This window comes from Poecilia mexicana, unplaced genomic scaffold (genome assembly GCF_051168715.1).
Source record: "Poecilia mexicana isolate PSO_F unplaced genomic scaffold, ASM5116871v1 scaffold_19, whole genome shotgun sequence".
Taxonomy (NCBI): domain Eukaryota; kingdom Metazoa; phylum Chordata; class Actinopteri; order Cyprinodontiformes; family Poeciliidae; genus Poecilia; species Poecilia mexicana.
Genome location: NW_028263388.1, coordinates 3,908,093 through 3,924,762, shown reverse-complemented (window position 1 = coordinate 3,924,762; position 16,670 = coordinate 3,908,093). Strand labels below are relative to the sequence as shown.

General features: G+C 39.3%; 1 protein-coding gene across 1 annotated transcript; it reads right to left on the bottom strand.

Annotated features, from left to right (window-relative positions):
• Window positions 1-1,072: 1,072 nt before the first annotated feature.
• On the bottom strand, window positions 1,073-16,534 carry usp42 (ubiquitin specific peptidase 42). Its single transcript, XM_014966874.2, has 18 exons — window positions 16,150-16,534; window positions 13,641-13,887; window positions 12,942-13,148; window positions 12,716-12,826; window positions 12,347-12,446; window positions 11,044-11,111; window positions 10,869-10,939; window positions 10,686-10,768; window positions 10,482-10,593; window positions 9,610-9,750; window positions 9,308-9,408; window positions 8,186-8,351; window positions 7,440-8,087; window positions 7,271-7,347; window positions 4,948-6,000; window positions 3,219-3,514; window positions 3,078-3,135; window positions 1,073-2,987 (listed from the first exon to the last, which is right to left on the bottom strand). The coding sequence occupies exons 2-17, from the start codon at window positions 13,876-13,878 to the stop codon at window positions 3,080-3,082; spliced, it is 3,528 nt and encodes a 1,175-aa protein (XP_014822360.2). The 5' UTR covers window positions 13,879-13,887; window positions 16,150-16,534; the 3' UTR covers window positions 1,073-2,987; window positions 3,078-3,079.
• Window positions 16,535-16,670: the final 136 nt, after the last annotated feature.

Sequence of the window (16,670 nt, the reverse complement as noted above, 5' to 3'; positions counted from 1 at the left end):
TCAGCCTCCTGATAAAACTGCCTCACTGCTCACGCAGCTTCCACTGTACCGTCACTCAGCTTGGCTCGGGAGACAGGGACAGATCAGGAAAAGCCTTCTGGTTCCACCTGAAACATTGCAGCTGCAGAGGCCCGTTCTGGAGGTTTCTCTCTCTGGTTTCAGAATGAACATGAACATTTATCAATACCAAATGTGGCAGAGCGATCAGGGTAAGAGTAAAAACATGAATAGCCTAATCAAACACTTACTCTAGATAATATTTTGGCCTCTTGTGCCTTGTGGTATCTTTGGCATGGATGTCTTTTTAATCCAACTTCAGAAGATATTCCATATTCTTGACTGACCGACTGGAATAAAAACAGATATCTATGACATATATCTCTAATTTGATTGTTTCTTCTTCTGCACTGTTAAATTTCTTAATCTAAAAAAAAAATCAGACCAGCTACACTCTGTCTTATATTAAAGAACTGAATGTTTCATATGATCCTAACAGAGCACTAGTACTCTCAGGATGTAGGTTTACAGATGGTTCATGGTTTTAAAAAAGTAGAATGGGTTTTTCCACTTCCTGTCCATGAGGCAAACCCCCGTCTACTTTTGAGACTGGGAAAGGTTTTTTGATGCAGCTCGTGCTCGGTGTGGCTCCAGGTATCCTGAACTAGCCCTACAGTTGTGTGGCTACGGGTTTAGGCCACCACTATTCTGCATGAATGCATTTTTGTTGCCATCAATTATTCTTTTGTTTCAGCTCAGTCCAGGGAACAGCTGGTCTACCTCTGACCTCCTAAAACCTCAATGCAGTGAGCTGAGTTTCCTCTCCAAGCCTTTGACTGTACAACAGGTTTATCATGAACTGAATTTGACTGGATTCCATTCCAGCTGGACTGAACAGACTGCACTGGAATGATTTACAGAAACTCCACTTGAATGGACTGGGGATTATAAAAGAATGTCCTGTAAAGTGTTTAGATATGTCAGTTGTGATATGAACGCATATAAACTGCAGTGAGTTTTTTATATATATATATATATATATATATATATAGTTACTTTGTATTGAAGATCCATATTTGCAATCGAAGTTCATTTGTTTTATTGTCTTTGTTTCACAAAAGAGGCAGCCCCTCCCCCCCACTTACATTTAGTGTGTATGCAATATAATGTACAGTTTTGTTATCATTATGGTCATGTAGTATTAATCATGGCTTTAAGCCATTACCCGTTCAATATTTTAGCTTAATGTGTTAGAATAAAGGGTCTGTATGGTGCTCTTGGTAGAGCGTAAGCCTAGTTACACCGTTTTTACTGAGCAGAGACAAAAAAAAAAAAACAACTGCCAAAACCTAACTGGTGCAGAGGTTACATTAACTCGGTTATTGGTTTGTTGGGGAAATGGCGCAAAGATCTACAATTTAATAAAAAAAATTGGACATGCTCATACAGCTTTTGTGTGCATGTGAATTCAGTGAAAAAGTTTGACTCATCAAACATAACCAGTCTTTGGTTGTTTCATATATGGAAATAATACATGTGTGACGAGCTATAATACTGACCAGGGGGAGATAGACAGCGTGTGTGTTATTTGACCAAACCTGAATAAAGTGGACGTGTGGAAAGTTTACCGTCTACATTTAAATGGAACGAGAAAATATGTTTGTTCAACAAGAAGGCTTCAGTACAATCAATCAATTCTCTATAATACAAAAGGTAAATAAATCCAACATATCAATCAACGCTTGTCATTCAACACAGCTTGTAAACAAAGTCCAAAGACAGAAATTACAATTTCTGACATTAACAAATGTATTTAAGGCTTTTACCTTACACAATGTATAAATTCAGACATGCTAAAATAAAAAGGTATAACAGCAGTTTCCTCAACTTCTTCCTAAAGTTGAAAAACAAAGAAAGAAATACCCTCCCCCATACCCCACCCTCACAATCCCACCCCCAAAATCTAACCATATCCACTAGTGACTCATGTCCAGAGAATATGGTCAAAAATCAACACAAATCCTTCTACAGACAAAGCAAGGGGATCCTGATACAGGCTTTTTACTTATAAAAATAACTGATAGTACAGTTCAAACTCAACTTCACAGTATATTTCATGATGCTAGAAGACACAAACTGTATTTTTATCTTTTTTTTTTTAAACTAAACACAAATGGTCCACAGTCGTGAAAGAAAAAAAATAAAATGCTTTTCTTTCTGAACACCTTAAAAGAAAACAGAAGAAAGAAATGCAATTTAGAAAGAGAAAACTCAAACGGTTTAAAAAGGGAGTCTTGGGCATCAAGAGAGGAAATGGACATTGTTGCAAAAAAAAACAAAACAAAACAAAAAAAACAAACAAATAAAGCAGATAAATGTCCTCAAGTCTGTCCAGGGTTAACATGGAGGTATCGCTCAACAAACCCATGTTCACACCACTGCATTCATTCGCCTCATTCAGAAACACGCCCCCCTCTGGTAGTTTGACCACAGCGTGGATTCAACAACAAAACAACAGGTGAGAAGTAAAAACATTGCAGCTGTGCAGATATGGTGACATCTTCAACACCTAAACAACATGAAGCGACTCAGTCTTTTTACACAACACATTCTCCCTTTTGTTTCATTCTTTCTTGAAGTATGTGGATAAGTGATTTCTGTTCCAAAGGGTTTGAGTCCTGAGTTCCGCTGAGCAGCAACTGAGATGTTTAAGCTCCAGGCTTGGTTTGTACTCAAATAACTATATATTATCATCATCTTTTAGTCCTAAATGTTTAACAGGTGATTCTGTATTTTTTTTAACCGTAGGAGAATAATCGTAGATAAAGGAACACTGTTAAAATTTGTACTTTTGCACATTTAAAACAATAGTACTGTAAAAAAAAAACAAAAAAAAAAACGGATTTATTCCCAGTGAAGAAGCACCACTTCAAATAGTTTTGTGATATCATTCTTCTGCTGTTGTCAAATGTTGCGGGTGGGTGAGGGGTCTGCAAGGAGAAACAAACACGGTGTCGTTACTTTGACTGACCGTCTGAGCTGAGCTCCAGGTGGAATCATTACAGCAGGTCGGTACTCACAGTCACTGCTTGAGGCCACTGGAGCATCCATGGAAGTCACCGTACGTTCGACCATTTCCTGAGAAACAGGATAACCTCTCAGGTCTAATTGTGACACATAGCATGTTTAACTTCAGTGATCAGCTGTGACTGTGGCAGTACCTGTGTGACCGTTGAGATGTTGGTGAGCTGAATGGTTTGAGAGGGCGCTGTGGTGAGGTGGGAGTGGCTGGTCCCTGCTGCCATCGCTGCAGTCTGTGCGCTGACGTTTCTCCGGTAAAAAGTCTTTGTCGTACCTCGAGTCCTTGGTGTCAGAGTGATGGCGCTTCCGGTTCTCCCTTTCTTTGCTGCTTCTGTTGGCGTGGCCTTGTCCAGAGTCAGAGTCGCTGTCCCTGTGCCGCCGCTTCTTCTTTTTCTTCTTCCTGCTCTCGGTGGCTCTGTCTGAATCCGGGTCAGAGCTTCAAGTAGAGAGAGAGAAAACAAAAAACAAAAACAAACAGAATAATCCATCTGACAATTCAAGAGTCAGTCATTTTGTATGACCCCCTTCCAAAAATAGAATCATTTTTTCTCCCCGGCCTTATGGAGGAAAGAAAAATGTTACTGTACACAACTGCTCGGCTGGAAAAATCTAACTACTCCTTTAATGCTTGCAAGAAAAAAAAATCTGCCATACTAGAACTATTCCTGCTCACAAAATCCATGAGCTGTCAGTATGGAAACAAAAGGAGCGCCACCTATCACTCTTAATAAGGTAATGCAGTTTAAATAAGGCCCATATACAAAGTCAGGAAATAAAAGCTGACTCTGTTACAATAGAAAGCCAAACGACACAAATGTTTAATCATTTCTACAATTAATTATTACTACTAAAAGTAGAATTTTTCTAGAATTTCAATATACATATAAAGGAATACACATTAAACATAACATGAACAAGTCTACTCGGAGCATTTTGAGTTATTTACAGATTCTGAATGTGTAGATTCTAATCTTTCCAGTGCTGTCAAACTATGACTAACGATTCCTTGAATGATTTGAGAACTCGATTATTAAAATTCCTTGGGGCAAATTATCTACCTCGAAGCTTCGTTACATTATGTTTTACTATTTAGTGCACCATGTTCCAACCGTGTGATTATTTATGTTGCACAACGCTTTCACTTCCACCTGTGAGTTGATGACTGATAAGTGCTAGCGACATAAAGTCCAGTTTTCAAGTGGGATGACTGATGTGTTGGAGATGTTCATGAGCCATGTGTTTACTTTAGACTTGCAACTTATTGGGTGAATCCAAAACAAAAGCGTGTGTTTAGCCAATAAAGTACGGTATGTTGATCAGCTATGAGTTTACCTTTAAACAGCTCAAATTTACTCTGTAAACAAACTGAATTCAAACATTATGTTTACAATTTTTAAACCTCTGAAATTGCTATTTAAAGGATGGATTGGTTTCTTCATGACTTGAACTAGTATGCTTTGCCAAAAAAAAAACTCTCAGAAATTGGTGGATGTTAACCTTTAATCTCCATTTCCTCTCTTTTGACTTGTTCATACATTTGCAGTGGTGCTTCACATTTTACTGGGGCTGCATGATGACTGGAAAATGTAACTGTGATTTTATAGGTGAATATTGTGAAGTGTGGAAGTTGTGAAAGTTTTACCTTTCTGTGTTGTCGGGGATCTTGTTGTAGGGTTGATCTATTCTGATCCACTCTACAGAACAAGTCTACAACAGCCTGACCTAAAAGGCTGAGAGTCCTACCATGTCCTAGATCTCATCGACTCAGCTACACTGAGCCATCTAAACATTTCAAATATAAGACATTTGAGTCCTAACATTAGGCAGCACCATGCTGGGGGAACAAACCTTTATTCATGCAGGTCTTACCTGCTCTCGTGATGCCTGTCTTTATCTTTTGACTTCTTCTTCTTCTTGCTTTTTTTGTGTTTTTTGGAGCGGCGGCCCTCTGAGCTGTCCTCTCTCTCCTTTCTTAGATGAGCAGCTGGCCTCTTATCACTCGGCTCCTCCCTCTTAAGAGTCGAGTTAAAATTACAGAGGCGGTCCCAGGGGGGGGAAACCTTGGGCTTATTTGTTTCTAGAGCAGTAGCAGCTGGGGAGGAACTCCTTTCTTCCCTATCCCACCCATTCCTTTTGTCCTTCATTGCCCAGTATTCCCGACCGTCCTTTTGCGACCGCCAGTAGCTGTGAGACTCTTGAGGGTGTGGGTATCCCCTCCTCTCATGGTTCCCATCATACCTGTGGTAGCTATGGCTGGAATGGTACGAGCGCCGGTCGCGATCGTGCTCCCAGGAGTGCGAGCCGAGTCGTTCCTTGCGGCGGTCAAAGTCCCAGTAGCTCCGTTCGGGAGGAAATCGATCTCTGTAGGAGCGATGGTGATCCCGGTAGTCTCGCCTATACCGATGGCGATCGCTGTAACTTTCTCGTGGTGGACTTCTGTCCCTGTAGTGTCTGTCTCTATCTTTGCTATAGTCAGAGTAGAATCTGTCTCTGTCCCTGTCATGGGAGGACTGCCTTTCATGGCCTCTAGAACTGGGCTTGGACTGGCTCTGCTCCTTGTTCTCCGTACCACCGTCCTGCCGTGCTGATGGACCATTGGTCTGTGAGGAATCCTTAACTTCTTCCTCGGTTTTGCTAATATTCTGAGCAGCTGCAGAGATCCCATTAGCACTTTGACAGCAGACTGGCTCTGAGGGGAAGGCTGACAGTTCTCTGGGTGCAACAGTGTGCGTCTTGGAAGTAGTAGCTGAAGATGAGGAGCCAACAGCAGAGGATGAGGTGTGGTGAGGAGGAGGAAGAGGTTCAGGCAGCATTGTAGCCCTTTCGTCAACAGCAGCAGAGAGGGGCTCTCTTTCATTAGCAGCAGGAGGAGCGCTATGAGCTGAACAGGTCTGCGATGAGGCCGGGTCAACGAGCTCTTTGCTGGGAACACAAAGAACAGAACTGGTTCAGATAAGCTTCATGGTTCATAGAGTATCTGTAGTAGGGATGTACCGATGGACTTTTTTCACTTCCGTTACCAATACAGATATCTAAGGTTTAGTATCAGTAGATAGTGTTTTTTTTTGTTTTGGACAAGAGTTTCTTGTTGTGGGTAATTTGTAGTTATTTCATTTCCCTGAGGGCTCAATAAAGTATTTTTGAATTTAAATTTCAAATAATAAAGCATGACGTCGCTCAGGGGACAAAACATAGAATTAGACTGAATAGATGTGTTTATGGATCAGGCACATTGTCAATTACACTGATAATAACCGATTGGTGCTTTTTAGGTAGCAAAGATTTAGGGGATGAAAAATAATTAAAAAAAAAAAAACATAATGCCAATATTAATTTCAGTACCTTGCAAGAGCATTCAAATTAATAAATATTTTTGAGAGTTTGTGACAAACCATGTTGAGTTTGTATTTGGTCCCATTTACTCCATCCCATATTGTCTAAATAAAATGAAGTGAGCTTGCCTCCCATCAGAGGTCACCTGATCAGAAGGAGAGACCCATCATGTGTATTTTAATCTCAGTATTAAAACTCAATCCTATACGGTCATAAAAATATAACAAAATGTTGTCAAATGTGCAAAGCTGGTAAAGAAATACCCCGTAAGTTATGCAGATGGAACTGTAGTAAATGGTTGCTCTTCCAAGTATCGACTCATAAATGCTGAATGAATATGCACAGCACATTTTTCAGATGTTTGTTTGAAAGAATGCTGAAAGTTAATCATTTTATATTAGAAATATTTATAAAAAAAAGCTTTTCCCATACTTCAAGCTTGAGACAAAATTAATTATGTTATAAAAGGCTGTTTACTAAATGCTTACATTTAAGTTTGCTTTGTTATTAAAAAACAAAACTTGTGAATGGTTTTATTTCTCATTTGTTATTGCAGCTTAAAATAAACATTAAATAGATAAAGTGTTTTCTTATTAAAACAGGAACTACTTACTAGCATTCTCTCTTTTACTGACTTCAGTAGCTACTACAGAACAGGACAATTTTACATTTGATTATGGACTTAATCTGCAGAATAATCGATAGATTACTGATTACTAAAATAGTTATTTACAAACATCCCTAAAATGCTTTGAGCCTTAGGACTGCAACATGTTTATATGTGCATGAGGCATCTTATGCGAGGGACTTTGTGGTTATATGTTGAAATTTAAACATGAATCAGACACATTAATCTTACTTGGGTTCATTGTGGTCACTGCCAAGTCCATTGGCAACAGCATTCACAGCTGACCTGTCCTGACTATGGATGGATCCCTGAGGAGCACATAACACTGTTACTACTGACATTACACTACATTAGCAATAGATCCTTTGCATATTTTACAGATCATACATGTATAATTTACCTTCTCATGTGTGTTAAGTCCGTTAACTTTGTGGTGCCCATTAAATTGTCCATTTTGGTTTGTTTTAGTAAATTCAGAGGTTGACCCATTCACTTCACTACTGTTATGACAGACATCTGTTTCACCGTTTGTGTTTTTAGAAGAAGAGGCACACACATCTCCTGTTCCATTAGTTCCCTTAGTCTGAGACTTGGATATGCAGCCAGCATCCTGAGTGGTACTGTTCTCCTGGTCGGATTCTTCAGAGGACTCTTGACTGTACGGCACCAGTAAAGACGACCCGTTGCCCCCGGTGGGTTGGTCACCATTACTGCTGGGCGTGCCGTTAAAGTGGTTTAGCTGACGCGGAACAAAGTGAACGTCTGAGGTAGACTGCGAGGAAGATAACGAGCTGGAGGAGGAGCTGCTTGCGGAGGATGGGTGGCTGTAGGCGGATGAGGAAGATGCTCGGTTCTGTTTGCCTTGTCCAATAAAAAATGAAAGCTTCTGTCGTTTCTCTTGGTCTGGGATGGATGTGGGTCGGCTGATTGAGTGGGAGATTGAGGAAGAAGCCAGGCCGTGGCTGGGTTTGCCAACTGCACTGCTGCTGGCCTTAGAGTTGCTGGGATAGTCCCTCAGAGATCCATTCCCATTAACATGGAGAGTGTTCTGAGGCACAAGGAAAACAAAGAACAAAAGAAGATCACATGGTTGAATCTTTAATAATAACTCATCCTCAAACAGCAGAGGGAACTCGTTAGCCCTACCTTGGTCATGTGTGGTGGTAGTTGGGGGCCGATGAAGCCAGTGTTGCCGTGGTGAACGGCGGTGTGGATGCGAGGGGTTACCACCGGCCGGGGAGACGACTGACCAGACATACCTGGGTTATGGCTCACATTGCTGAATTCCCCAGTTTTCTTCACATTACACGACCTGACCACAACAAAATGCAAGCAAATATTTATTAATCATTTTTGAAAATTTTTTTTAAAGTTGCATCTGAAATATCTATTATTACTAAACTATAATTAATATGACATTAACAATGAGAAAACAAAATAAAAAATGTCAGAGTCCTTAGATAATTTAACACATTATCCAGTTTGGTTACTTATAACAAACTCTTTATGTGCCTCTCAACCTGACTGCTTAGTGATGTGCTGAACCCCAAATCTAATTTTATTATCTTGTTGTAAATCATTTGTAGATTATGTTAATATCTACATTTATTAACACTTAAATAGAAAGGACAAACTCAGAAATAATATGTTAATAACTACAAGTAATTTTTAAGGTTACAGTCTGCATTGTAAAATTTGAAGTAAATTTATTTTTTTAGAGGTGCACTTATCACAGCACCCAGTCCTGTCCTGTTCATTTCCAGTCCAACATTATATTTGACAATCAAATTATTAGATATTTTACATTTTCTTCTGATCTTTTGGAGGAATGCCCACCTCATTTTCTAACTTACTTACAAACTTATTGATTCGGTGAAATAACTTTCCATTTAAATCTGCCAGGAATGTGGATAAATTGGGGATTAACTGTGTTACATATGAAGAGGAAGTGCTGGTCATACATCACTTCTTTAGAAAACAAACACTTTGAGCAGCGATGAACTGAAACCAAATCTCACAAGCATCATTGTTGCCATTTCTTAATAAACATCCCAACATTATCTGATCATTTTTAAATTGTTTCTACACATTTTAATACAAAAAAACCACCTAGCGTTTGTTAATATTAATATTTCCATCCCAGTTTCTTAACCTATCGGAGGGGGTTGGAGTCTTTTTATCACAATTCATTTTACCTACAATTAATATTCTGTTCTGTCCATTTCCTGTTTGTAACGTTGGACCCTTGCTGAGTCATGGTTTACTCACTTAATGTAGAAAAGGACGTAGGCCTGTTGGTTGAGGACCGAGCGGATGTCACTCACAGAGACAGACGAGTCGTTCATCTGGTACCACTGACCGTTGCTGGCCTGTCACAAAACACAGAGGGACACTTTGATTCTGTTCCAGAAAATGAAATGAAATGTTAAAACATAATGAAAGCAGCTAAACATTCAGCACAAACAAAACAAAGCTGAACTATGCATTTTCAGGTTGATGCGTTTTTGTTCCATCTCTCTGTATGTGGATGTGTGTACAAGGCCAAAGCAGCGTTCTGATAGATGATTCACCTTAATGTAGCAGAAGTAATGGCCAGCGTGGCAGCTGAAGCCGGAGTGGACCAGCACAGCGTACAGGCCGTAGATCTGGGGCTCTCCTTGAGACTGGGACATGAAGGGCCGCAGCTCCAGGTACTCTGGATATTTAACATCCTAGTAAAGACAAGAAAAACTGTTGACTTTACCTTGTTTCGCTAATCGGGAACAACATTAATGAAAATAATGCATATTGTAGCCAACAGCAATAGAAGGCACATTAACCAGCAGGTATTTTGACAAAGCACTGGTCCATGAGCGTCCACAAGGGACAGGTACGCTTCGATTTACATTTACATTTTTTTTTATAATCCTCATTATCACTTTTATTTGAAAAACATGATAATTTTTTGAGGGACTCGTTATTGCACTCTATTGTTAGTGCCGCCAATACTCCATCCATCCATTTTCTTTACACCCTTGTCCCTTAGTGGGGTCGGGAGGGGTGCTAGTGCCTATCTCCAGCTAACGTTCCGGGCGGGAGGCGGGGTCACCCTGGACAGGTCGCCAGTCTGTCGCAGGGCAACACAGAGACACACAAGACAAACAACCATGCACACACACACTCACAGCTAGGGGCAATTTGGAGAGGCCAATTAACCTGACAGTCATGTTTTTGGACTGTTGGAGAAAACCGGAGTACCCGGAGAAAACCCACGCATGCACAGGGAGAACATGCGAACTCCATGCAGGAAGACCGTGGCCGGGAATATAACCCAGAACCTTCTTGCTGCAAGGCAACAGCTCTACCAACTGCCACTGCTGCCAATACTTTTTAATACTATTCTGACATGAAGGTCTTAAAGGGCCGGTGCAGCATGTGACGTAATATACAGGAAGCCCTGTACCTTTGTGATTTTTCCTCCAGTGAAGTTTGCAAATCGTTTTAGTGAGAGGGTGAGCACATTAGGACTGCGGTGGATTGTGAATCTCTTTGAGGCTGTAACCATTTTTTTGCACCTGAAAAAAAGAAATTTGTTTTAATTAACATATTGATACATAAACAGAAACATAAAAAATGAAGGTCTGTGCTTAGAGGCTTCAAGAGTTACTTGGTGCACTTGTAGGCGTTTTCTCCATCCAGCTGTTCTGGTTTGACAAATTGCTCCAGAGCTTTGGAGACACTGGGTGCCGTCTACAAGGAGGAGAAACAAACATTGTATATGTTCAGTATTAAGAAACAATGAATTCTTTGGATTTATTTTCAATGGTTTCAACGAATGTGGTCAGATTACCTTAATTTCCAGAGTGATGTCCAGAAAAGGATCAAATGTATCAGAAACTGATTTGCAGTTCAGACATTTCACTGAAAAAGAAACATTAGAAAGTTAACCAGATAACAAGATTCAACAATTCTTCTGCCAAAAACAAATCAAAAAACAGGACAACAAATCAGCATTAATATCTCACCTCTGGACCTGAGGTACCCTCCAAACACTTGATGGATGAAAGTGGTGGCCTGCGTTTGCCTGTCCAATCTGCCACACAGGAAAACGGGATTAGTAATTTCATAAGTAAGTCATAAATGTACTTGCTTGTGGCTACAGAAGTACAGCTGCACGTCTCCTGGATGTCTAACAGGCAGAGATCCTTCAAATACAACCCAATAAAACCCTTTTGGCACAGCAGACAGTGAAGAGGCAGTTCATTAGAGTTCTTCACCTTGTGTTGTTTGAAATATTTTGGGTTTAGGTAAATTGAAGAATTAACAAATGTCAAATGTTTTTGTGCATCATATATAATGTGATACAATTACCCAAAATAAACAATGACAGAATGATCGTAACCAAAAATACGATCATCATATTCCAGAAATCTAAAGATTTGTAACTATAGAAAAATAATTAAATATTAATTTGTTGAACACAAAGTGGAATTTAAAATAACAGCCAACTGATTTAATAGATTTTCTTTTTAAGGATGCACTGATTGCAGTTTTATGCTCTGTCACTGATCTTTAAAATCCTGACCTGCTGATTCTGATGTTGGCCCATATCCTTTTTTTTTTTTTTTAATAACTGGTGCTGTCAGATGTTATAAGGTTATACACCTTAAAGGACCCAATCTTACGTTATTGGAAAACACTGAATACCCATGAAACAAACTTGTATCAACTGCACACGAAGTATTGCTCTCAGATAAAAATTTAAAGTTTAGAGTATTTCTGTCCAAACGACTAAATAAAAAAAAAACAACTGTTTTTTAAGTCTTTAATTTTTCACATCTTAACTTGAACAGGTTAGAGACTAAATACCTATTTTAGCCTCTTACCAAAACTAAGGAGCACAGAAGTATTTATTTTTACTAAATCAAAAGGTTTGTGGTTTATTGATGAGTAACTTAAACCACTAATAAAGTGTCCTAAGTTTAAAGTTTCCTTGTAGTATAAAAAGAAATTACCCAAATGCAGCAGCTTTGTGGCTATTTATCTACTTATTTTGCTTTTTATAAATCAGTCAAGTCTGAGGATCAGATTCATTTTGACTGGAAAATGTACAAGTGTCCACCTGAACTCAGCACCTCAACTGCAATTGTAATTACATTCAAGATTTTTCCATTAGTAGTAGAAGAAAATTTATGAATGGTGTCTTTGGCCAAAAACACAGACTTGATAGTGGTCTTTAATTAAACAAGAACTATGTGGTGCTCTGGAGGGTAAAAATACCACCTTTAAAAAAATGCAGTAATTAGCCACGAGGATAATCACACTTACTTGGTTCCAGGTAAGCAGGACTTTTGCATAGCGTCCACTGTGTACCGCAGGAACTCATGAGCATCCTCCTGGCTTCCATAGCGGAAGTGCTTTGCAATTCCTTTTGAAGGACGGAAGAGTACATTCAGAACAAAATCATCAAAATGCAAGGAAATATCTGGCTGTGATTAAATACAGGACTGTTCCAATGTTGCTTGTTTCATAATTGGTATTATGTTTATATCATCTTACTGAAATGTGCTACACAAATAAACTTGGCTTGAAAATATAAGTATTTTTCGCGTCTGCCAATTCTATCACAATCAGAAGATTTCCCTCCATAAATGAAAAGAGGTGACAGTAGTTTTAGCACCAACACCACCTACTTACTTTTAAGCTCATTGAGGACACCAATGGGCTTAATGACATTCCCAGAGTTAGCAAAAACCTGAATGATGTGGTTTTGCATGGTGCACATCATGCAGAATCCAGGCTCATGACCTAAAAAAGAAAGATTAATACATAAAACTACATTAAAAAACCTCAAGAAAACTGAGATAACTGATTATTTTTAGGTCAGTCTGTTGCAATAAAAACACCAAAAGACTGAGCCTACAGGTTTTGGAGTGCTCCCTTGACAGCATGAAGTTGGCTAGCGGTGGAGTGTAGGTGAGGCACTGCAGGGCTGAGTTGAGGAAACATGTGTTCCCCATGTTCTGCAGGCCGGCACCAATGCGGTGAACCTGGATCCACTTCAGGCTGAGCCGCTCTGGAGGAAACAGGACCTTCTGAGGCAGCTCTATGCCATCCTCACTGCTCATCACTGGGCAAACATGACAAGAGCTACAATCACAATCAGTGCAGAAAGTTTCTTTTGTTTCTAATTTTAGCTCAACCCAGCGACTGCATCACAGGCTTAAGTTGATTGATTGTGCTCCTGTTTTTAAACTAGCTCTTATGTAACTGGATGAATGAAAGAGCTGAAGGAGAACAAAACGCCCACATGAAGCAACGTGTCACACATGAGAAAACCATTAGCAGAGTGCAGCTTTTTAATTATTAACAAGTCATAATACAACTAATTTTACTTTGTTTTGTAGAAACACCAGCATATGTATTTCTGAAGTGCATCTTGTATATTTGTGCATAAGTCAACACTGTAAATCACCATTTTTCACTAGACTAGGAAAACAAACTATTAGCTAAAGCTGGTTTGGTGTGTATTAGTCTTGTTTGACCACATGCATCAGGTAACTCAGTGTTTGCTCTGACAGAGGTGTGTGTCACTCGTGCAGGTTCAGGTGTTTCCCCGTACCTTGGTCCTTGGGGCGGTCCACAGAAGCGGGTGTGCCGTTATAGACGGCAGCACCGGGGGTCGGACCCAGGCAGCCTCCTGAAGGCTTGAGCCTGGGAGAGTCGCCGGGCATGCTGGGACCCACTGCCCAGCTGCTGGAACAACTGCCGTCCATCCCCACGTCTCCACTGGTGAAGGATCGGTTAAATCCAACTGACTCGTGGTCAGATTTTTCTGACAATCTGTCAACTATGGTCATTGTTCATAGCTGCACAGAGACAGACACAGAATCATACAACTTTAAAAGCTGATGACAAGAATGCAGCTTTAATCTGTAGTTTTTGGAAAGAAGTAACAGCAAGAATAAAGGTATCAATAACAAAACAATTTGACATTAGGCCAATAATAGGACTTCATTTTCTGTGAAAAAGATAAAGCTGTACATCTAAGCTTACAGCTGTTTTGGGAGAAAAGAGACATCTGGTACAACTTCCTTTGGTTTGGAACTACCAGCGGGCGCTAACGGCTAGCAGTGGGCATTTATTAGGATTAATTTCTTATAATAATTATAATTTATTGTCATGAGAATTCCACTTAATGTTGTTTAACCACCTGCCCTCCAAAGCCATCCATACTGTTTGGATTACTAGTTATGCTATTTGTTTTTACACTGTTCATTCAATAAATCTGAAAATATGATTAGATGCAGTTACTGTGTGCAGTGTAGTGACACAGATCACTTTTCCTAAAGAGACCGATTACTAGTGGGAATGTTTTCAAAAGTATTTGTGTTTGTGCTGCTATGATTCCTGTGCCATGCAGTCACAGTCACACATTAACCTAAAACACAGCAATAAAAAGATCTTAATGTCACTTATATTGTTATCACAATAATACCACAAAATATTGTGATAAAACTAAGTCCATAACAACCACCTCTACTAAAGACAAATATGGTGTTTCTGTACTGAAGATGAATTTGGAGAAGACGTGGCAGCTCTCCTGACATTTTGTGCTTTGTTACTAAGGAAATCAGTGGGCAGAAAATGGATGGATGGACTAAGCTTTGGCCAGTTACAGGTATAAAAATATGGCAAACTTTTTAAAAAGTTACAGCTTCAAAATTTCTGCATTTTCAGTCATACTGTTCTTATAATTTAAATTCAGTTGAATAAAAATCCAGAAACAGACTGGAAGAGCACAAAAAAGCTTCAAATTAAATACTTATGGTTGTTGTTTATTTTAACCCAAACAAAGCAGGAGTTCTCAATTTTGATACATTTAATGAATATAAGTAACAAATGATTTATCAGTATTTGACCTGCCAACCCATAGACGATTCTCATCTATGGCCAACTGATAAGTGCATCACAACATCATGTAATCACTTTACATGTAAAGATAATTCTAATTCAACATTTTAGTAGTGGGACAAAATGTGTTGCTATTTTTTTTTTAAATCAGTATGATTGTATAAAATGTAGATTTTTGTTGTGATAATTTGTATTGATTCACTTAAGGCAATATTCAGCAGTATGGTGAATCAAAATTTGGATTAAAGAAAATGTTTTAGACAATTCAAGATTTGAATTTGGCATCATGGAGAAAAAAAACACTGTAATTGACCTGATCAGTTTGCCGCTTACATAGTACTTGCTATTTTTCCCCTTCAAAACTAAATTATGTATGATTATTTCACAATCACAATATTGAAAAATGAGCAAAGTAGCTGTATGCAAGTCTAAATTTGTTTTACGCGTCTGTAAAAAAAATTATGTAAAGATTTGGCGTATGAAAAAGAAAAAGTAAATATTACCTGTTAAAATTTATTAAATTTGAAACTTGTTTCCCAACTACCCCTGGAAGTTGCACAACCCAGACGGGAACATTTCCTTGTTAGAAGCATAGCACGTTAAACTGCAGCTGTTCCCTCCCACCTGCTCCAACAGACAGACTTACATTGGCTAACAGACGGTAGCAAGGCCTTTAACACGCAGCGTCTTTAAAACCGAAAGAGAACACGCAGTAAAGCTCAGCTCACGTAAGAGGAGGGGTCCAGAGAAGTGTGTAAAATTTTTTTTTTTTGCGAACATTGAAAAAAGACTGAGTTGTGATGAATAATCTGATACCAAACCAGTCATTATAAAGGAGAAGGATAGAAACGATAGCAGCGGCACAATCCGGCTAATGGGGCTAACGGAGCAAGCTAGCTAGCTGTCTTAGTTGATGCTAGCTGACACGGTGATGAGTCCCGTGGCAAAAAGTAGCATGTTAAAGAGACCTTGGCGGGCATGGTTTTAAATTGTATCAAGTTTCATCCGTGTGAAGATTACAAACAGGTTGTCTAGTAGGATTATTGAAGAATGGGCTCCACACCGGTGGCTGTGTGCGTTTACTGCGTTGCTCTCCGACATGACATAGAGAACCGGTGTTAGGCTACTACAGCGAATTCCAGCGGTTTGGGTCAACTAATGTGCCTCTGTTACTCACCAATTCTAACATTAGACCGTAAAAACAAATCAGCACTCACCTGGAGTCTGTTATGAACACCTTAATAGCGGTTTTAAATCCATTTCTTATTTCCAGCGGGTGTCCGCCGGTGAACAATGACGTAGCTAATTGCCCCACGGCTACATCCGGGTACCTGCCATGAAACGACGTCTGTGATAGGTCCATCCGACACATATCCGTGAAGAACGTGTTTCGGAAATATCCGACGCATGTTCTTAACTCTGACCTTATTGTGCCTTTTGCACTACAGTGACAATCTAGCAAGCACTACAAACACGAACATTTCAGCACAACTACGATGAAATTATATTTTCCGAAAACTTTTGTGTTCAGAGCAAATCGCATTACATGTAGCCTGTACAAAATCATCTTTTAAAAACTGAGATTGAATAAAATAGCAATAAGAGCATAAAAAGATGTTAGAAAAAAAATCTAAGTACTTTTACATTGTACGGGGCTCCGTAACATTGACATTCTCAGGAGAGAATGGGAGACTCAGGCTAAGAAAGACATTTTGCATAGACACTAAAATCAAATTAA

Excerpts from the sequence above, each read along its gene's own strand:
- usp42 (XM_014966874.2), bottom strand. The coding sequence starts at position 13,878 with ATGACCATAGTTGACAGATTGTCAGAAAAATCTGACCACGAGTCAGTT. Across the intron at positions 10,940-11,043 it reads AGGGTACCTCAGGTCCAGAG|TGAAATGTCTGAACTGCAAA; the intron begins GTGAGATATTAA and ends TTTCTTTTTCAG. Across the intron at positions 7,348-7,439 it reads GACTTAACACACATGAGAAG|GGATCCATCCATAGTCAGGA; the intron begins GTAAATTATACA and ends TGTGCTCCTCAG.